We start from the raw sequence: 7,295 nt of genomic DNA, 5'->3' as shown, positions 1-7,295 counted from the left end.
TAACCTGAGTCTAATCTGAGGAAACACTCAAATCCAAATTGAGGGACTTTCTACAAAATAAATGGCCTGTAATCTAAAAATAATACTATCATGAAGCACAAATGACAGCTCAGGAGGAATTATTCCAGCTTAAAGGAAACTAAAGAGACATGACAGCTGAATGTAATGCATGAACCTAGATTTTCTTGTGCTATAAAGGACATTATTAGGATAAGTGATGAAATTTGAATAAAATCTGTATCAATTTGTCAGTGTTAATATTAATTTCCTGGTTTTGATCACTATACTGGATTATATAAGAGAATTCCCTTGTTTTAAGAAATATTTAGATGGTCATATCTACAACTTATTCTTATAGCATTCAAAAAAAATGTACCTTATTACATATATAAAGACACATATATACATTTATTTTTTTATCTGAGAAAGACAAGTATCATTCTTTGAAATATTCTTGCATTTTTCTACAGAGCTGACATTATATCAAAATACTTTTTAAAAACAGTAATTTTTTTTTTGAAAAGTAATACACAAACTTACTAAAGTTGAGACTGGATCTAATTTATCCCCTTCCTCCATTCCTTTACATCAGTCTTATAACAATTTCTAAAAGTTGCCATTTATTGAGCATTTGAGCCAGACACTATTCTAAAGAGATTTACATATATTATTTAATTTACTCCTCTGGACACTATGAATTGGGAGTTGTTATTATTCCTGTTTCACAGATGAGAAAATTGAGGCTTAAAGAAATTATGTAATTTGCCTTAGTAGGCCTGACTCCAGAAGCTGTTGATAATGATTTTCAAAACATTTTTCCTGTCTAGGACGGACTTCACAATTCCTCACTCAGACTACTCTAAAAACCTCCAGTCTTTTGATTCCCTTAAAACTGTCCCCCAAATATTTAAAATGCAAATCTGACTATATCACTCATTAGTACGTTAATATGAATAGTATTCTTCTTGGTTAGTATACCATATGCTCTCCATGATCTGGCTCCCACCTACTTCTCCAGCCAATTCACTACTGTCCACATCACTTTAAACTCCCCCAGAACGAAACTTCTTGTAGCTCTACACCCATATCATGTGTTGCTTCTCTTCTCTTGTGCCTTCCTCATGTTTTCCTTCTGCCTGGAATGCCACTCCCCTAACTCCTGATTCTTTCATCTGGCTCACTCTTTCTCATCCTAAAGATTTAGCCCAGGCCTTGTTTTCTCCAGAGAGTGCTACCTGACTACCCCAGGCTAGTTTAGGGCATCCCTCCCTCAGTTGTTTACATTATATACTGTGCTTAGCTCTATCACTGTGCTGCCACACAGGTTCATAATTATGTTAACGTCTGTCAGCATCTCCCCCTTTCCGAACTTTGTTTTTTCTAACCCAACCTTCATTTTGTTTAGGTATCCCTCGTCCTCCAGTGCTTCAGGGGAAGATGACCCTATCCCTAGTTCAAGGGTTGGGCCCTGGTTAGATTAAGTCAATTCCCTAAAAACTGTTATTGGTTGGGATGACATAAAACCAAAGTTGGCCCAATCACTTAAAGCAGTGGTTCTCAACCATCTAGCCCTTTAAATACAGTTCCTCATGTTGTGACCCAACCATAAAATTATTTTCATTGCTACTTCATAACTGTAATGTTGCTACTATTATGAATCGTAATGTAAATACAGTGGGGCCTTGACTTACGAGTGTCCTGACTAACGAGTTTTTCGAGATACGAGACGTCTCTCGGCCGATTTTTTGCTTTAAGTTGCGAGCTAAAACTTGGGTTACGAGCCAGCTTCAGATACCACAGCTAGTTGGCGCAGCAAACATCACAGTGAACATCAGCCCACAACATCAGCCCAGCATCACGTGTCTCACTCATTCACTTTATGATTTGACATATGAGTAATGTGAGTTACGAATTACGGAACGAATTAAACTCGTAAGTCAAGGCCCCACTGTATCTGATATGCAGGATGGTCTTAGGGGACCCCTGTGAAAGGGTCGTTCGACTGCCAAAGGGATCGCGACCCACAGGTTGAGAACCGCTGACTTAAAGGAAGGACTTATATTCCGTAGTTGGGTGAATGGTATTCTCTGCTCTGTCCTGCTGAGTGTTACTAAGGGAAGGAGGTAGGCTTGATTTCCTCTGACAGTCTTACAGTCAGGATGAAAATAAGCCTTATGATGAAACAGCATTATAAGTAGAAGGACTAAGAGACAGAAAGAACCTATTGATAACTGACTGAATTTTTTAATCAACTGGCCCGAGAAGCCTGCCTTATCTCTCTGTGTTCCGTTATAGGAGATCATTTCTTTGTTTAAGTGACTTTTAGTCCAGTTTCTACTGCTAACAGCCAAAAGAATTATGAAGTAAGTTGCAGGTACTGAATTAATAGACAATTACCAATACTAAATGAAACACACACAAAAGTAATAATTTTAGCACTTTGACCAGATTATGCTTTACTGAAACTGTCCTTAAAAGAGAGGAAAATTCAAATACTTAGAGAAGACAGGTAAGTAATACCAAGAAAAGAATACAGATTGAATAAAGGCACAGAGGTAGAAATGTCTGTAATGATTTCAGAGGCTAGTGAATGGAGGAGTCTGACTAGAGTAGATAGTTTATAAAGGGAAAGAAAATTGAAAAAGTAGGTAAATTCACAATGTGGAAACCTTCAAAATTTTTCTCAAAAAGTAAAGCCTCTCCAATAAATAGTGTTGGAAAAACTGAAAAGCCACATGCAAAAGAATAAAATGAGACTGCTATTTGACACCATACCCAAAAATTAACCCAACATGGATTAAGATCTGAAACATTAAAAACATAGAAGAAAACGTAAGTACCTAAACTTACAGACGTTGGTCTCAAACTGGCTGTTATGAACCTGACCCAAAAGCAAGGGAAGTAAAAGCAAAAATAAATAAATGGAACTACATCAGACTAAAAAGCTTCTGCACAGGAAAAGAAACCATCAACAAACCAACCAACCAAAAAGGCAACTAACCAAATGGGAGAGGTATTAGCAAACAATACTCCAATAAAGGGCTAATATCCAAAATATATAAGAAACTCATGCAACTCAACAACAAAACAATCCTATTAAAAATGGGCAGAGGACCTGAACACTTTTTCCAAGAAGACATACAAATGGCCAACAGATATATGAAAAGATGCTCAACTTTGCTAGCTATAAGGGAAATACAAATCAAAATCACAATGAGATACTACCTATTAGGATGGTTATTTTCAAGAAGACACAAAATAACAAATGCTGGAGAAGATGTGGAGAAAAAAGAATCCTCATTCATTGCTGGTGAGAATGTAAACTGCTATGGCCACTATGGAAAGCAATATGGAGGTTCCTCAAAAAAAAAAAAAACGAGAATAGATCTACCAAATGACCCAGCAATCCCTCTACTGGGTATCTACCAAAAAATTTTGAAAACATTTATTCATAAAGATATATGTACCCCTATGTTCATTGCAGAATTATTCACCGTAGCCAAGACATGAAAATGGCTTAAGTGTCCTTCAATAGATAACTGGATAAAGATGATGTGGTACATATATTTAATGGGATACTACTAAGCCATAAGAAAGGATAAAATACTGCCATTTGCAACAACATGAGAGTATCATGATAAATAAAATAAGTCAGACAGAAAAAGAGAAGAACCATATGATTTCACTCCTATGTATGATATAAAACAGAAGTCAACAAACAAAACAAAACAAACTCATAGACACAGACAACAGTATGGTAGTTACCAGAGGAGAAAGGGTGGGGAGAGGATGAAGAGGGTAAAGGGGTGCCAAATACATGGTCACCGAAGGAGACTATACTTTGGGTGGTGAGTACACAATGCAATACACAGGTGATGCATTATAAAATTGTACACTTGAAACATGTATAAACCAGTATCACCTCAATAAATTTAATTTTAAAAATAGTAAGTTTTCTCCAGTTTTTTTTAAACCACAATTTGGTTTCAACTTTATCAGTGATGTGTTTTTTTTCTTAGGCATTAGTCATGGGTACATGGCTAATTTTGTACCTTTTTAAATCTCTTATATTTTCCATTCTAAAAAGAGGTATATAATTCCAATAAAAGGCATTGTTGTTGTTTTTTGGAGGGGGGGGAGTTCATTATTCTTTTCATTTACAATTGTCCAAAAATATCTTCATAAACATTAACCTTTGCCCTCTAAAATTTGCCCAGCTATTGTGGTTTACTGGTTGAGCATCAACCCATGAATCAGGAGTTCATGGTTTGATTTGGTCAGGGCACATGCCCGGGTTGTGGGTTCGATTCCCCACTAGGGGGCGTGCAGGAGGCAGCCAACAATGATTCTCATCATTAATGTTTCCATTAATGTTGCCTCTCTCTGAAATCAATTTTAAAAATTAAATAAAATTAAACCAGTTTACTAGTGTAAAAACAAACCCAAGTTTCCATTCAAAATATAGTACTACATGATTGTGAATTCTACAAAATTATAATACCTCAGAAATGTAACGATCAGCTTGTTTTAGTAACTCCCCAATAATTAGAACATTTGAAGTAGTACCATCTCCTGTAATGTCATCCTGGGCTGTTGCTACTTTCGCTATCAAGGAAGCTGTTGGGTGTTGAATTTGCTGGAAAAAAGCAAGCAACAGATTTAAAGAGAGAGAGAGAATAAAGAAATAGTCTAACAAAAACAAGATAACCTAAGGGTCAATAGTAAAATCAAGAAATGAAATAAGGGTGAAGGCCTGGAGAGGGGAAGGGAGTAGGAAGGAGGGCGGTGGTCAACGGGGGAAGAAAGGGAGACATCTGTAATACTTTAAACAATAGATTGTTTAAAGAAATGAAATAAGCATCATTCTACAAGTTCACGTTTTGTATTATCAATTATTAATAAATGTCAAGACCGAGAGTTAAAAGTTGAGAACTGAGATTTGAACATTTTATGAGTCTTTGCTTCAGAATGCAATGACATTTCCAAAATTAGATTAAATCCTTAAATCTCAAAGATGAATATATTTACTAAAATTGCAAAGGACTTTTTACTTTTCCATGATTACAAAGAACATAATGTGATGCCTTTAAAAGATTCAACTAATTTGGAAGCATCCCTAAGCTATTACTAAAACTATACTAAGATTTGAAAACAGCCAAAAAAAACACATTTTTTATTGAGGTTTAATCCAACAAGTATACCTCATGATTGCAATATTTAGCTGAAAGCCTTGGTTTAAAGATATACAAATTGTATTATGCTCTCAGTTAAGGCTTATTAAGGTTTATTAAAGTCAGCAGCACCAGCTCACCATCTCATGAAGCAGCACATTGCCATCTTTGGTGAGTTTGATATCACCTGCACCAGAAACAAGCCTGTTCAGAAAACAGTGATGTTATTAACTTCGTATGGCAAGAGTCAAGCAAGACATAGCGCTTGCCACTCCACTCTCATTAATATAGGGAACTGGGCTTGGAAAACTTCCATCATCCGGAGAGATACCACAGTAAGCACCCCATTTGCAGCCCACAGCATCACTTTCCCCCAGATGGACTGCTATGGCGATTTCACTCCAAATGGACAATTTACAAGTTTAAGGATTAAGTGCAATTGGTGAGTTATGACAGTGGTTTGGTCCAGAAGAGTACTTGGAAGTCTACAAGCCACACATTTGTGAATTTCCTGCAGGTTTATTTTGGTGAAATGTTACCATTCATTCACTCAGTGTAGTTTCTTCCCTCATCCCTCACATTTATTAGAGCATCAAATTCTGTCATTCTACAACCTAAAAGCCTCTTCCAACTACTCCCTCCTCTCCATTTCCAGTCATCATCATCTGCAGTGTGGTCTATTTAGTACCCACATATATCTGAATTGAATCTACCCTCCATTTATCTTTCTATAAAGCAGATGAGTCAGTCAGCTGATCAAAAATCCTTCAGCCCAGCTGGTGTGGCTCAGTGGTTGAGCGTGGACCTATGCAACAGTAGGTCATTGGTTTGAATCCCAGTCAGGACACATGCCCAGGTTGTGGGCTCTATCCCCAGTGTGGGGCGTGCAGGAGGCAGCCAATCAATGATTCTCTCTCATCACTGATGTTTCTTTCTCTGTCCCTCCCTTCTTCTTTGAAATCAGTATATATACTTTTTTAAATCCTTCAATGATTTTCATGTTCTCCATCATTTTCAAGGTAAAATCCTTACTACTCAGCAATGACGTAGTTGACCCTTTCCCATCTGGTTGTATCCATTTAAAATGTTTCATCTACAAAATGAAATCTTGTGGGCAAATCTTATGGTTCCCTTAATACATCACGTTTGTTTTTGTTTCTTTTGGATTTATGCCAACTGATTTTCTTGTTTCTGAAGTTGCTCTATCTAAAAGACCTTTGTTCACTTCTCCAGCTGGTGAATTCTAACTCATCTTTCAAGACTCTGATAAAAAAAAAAAAATTCGTTATTTGAATCTTTTCCTTCCCCATTATCCCATCAATAATCAGTCCCTTTCCTTGGTGTTATATATTATATGATTAAAAATACAATGCCTGGCACATATTTTTAAACGTATATATAATATTATATAGAATATACATCACATTCGTTCCTAACAAGTCAGTCCCCTTAAAAACTAAAACTTTATCTTGGTCATCTCTGTGTTCTCAGCATCCCATAATAAGCACCCTCTTTTACTGTTAATGTATTTTGCTCATTCCTGAGGCTGTGTCTCCTCTTACACCTTTTACTGTTAATTTGCTCATTCCTGAGGCTGTATCTCTCCTTACATCTTTTGCCCTCACTCGTCTTTCCTTCACTCTGTCCTAAACGGTGCTAAATAAATACACGCTTAATGGATGAACAGAGATGAAGAACCCTAGGCACAGAGCATCCGAGTAACTTGCCAAAGGACTCGCAGATGGAAGGGAAACTGGGATTTGAACCCACACCTGCCAGGCTCCAAAACCCGTGCCCTCCCCACACCTGCCGACCATCACCAAAACGAGTGGCCCACAGGCGCACAGCCTGAAGGAGCAGGGGCGTCGGATGGCTTAGGTTTCATTGGAAAAACTGAACTTTCAAACTGCATATGAACCTTAACGGAAAGTTGGTGGGGCGGGAAGGGGCCGGACAGGGAGTCACAGCTTCCCTCGTGGGGCCTTTTGCTCGGGGAGGCTTTTCCTCTCCTCCCGCACGGGGCTAGAGACGACCTCAGGGCAGGAATGAGGAGGAGGGAAGCCAGGCCCACAAGTGTGTCCACATGGCGCCGATCGCTTCGCGGAACGTCGGCCGACAGCGCGC

The 7,295-nt window shown here is 37.9% G+C and overlaps 1 protein-coding gene across 1 annotated transcript in view; it reads right to left on the bottom strand.

The window, feature by feature from the left end:
* The window catches only part of CCT6B (chaperonin containing TCP1 subunit 6B), a 23,308-nt gene that overhangs the window by 15,637 nt on the left and 376 nt on the right, over positions 1–7,295 (bottom strand). Inside the window, exons 2-3 of the mRNA XM_006774205.2 lie at positions 5,312–5,375; positions 4,502–4,636 (exon numbers count right to left, since the gene is read on the bottom strand). Of these exons, the coding sequence (XP_006774268.2) occupies positions 4,502–4,636; positions 5,312–5,375 (199 nt within the window). The remainder of the gene's footprint in view (positions 1–4,501; positions 4,637–5,311; positions 5,376–7,295) is intronic.

This window comes from Myotis davidii, unplaced genomic scaffold (genome assembly GCF_000327345.1).
Source record: "Myotis davidii unplaced genomic scaffold, ASM32734v1 scaffold327, whole genome shotgun sequence".
NCBI classification, from domain to species: Eukaryota; Metazoa; Chordata; class Mammalia; order Chiroptera; family Vespertilionidae; genus Myotis; species Myotis davidii.
The sequence above is the reverse complement of the archived record's forward strand: the minus strand, read 5'-3'. Positions and strand labels throughout refer to the sequence as shown.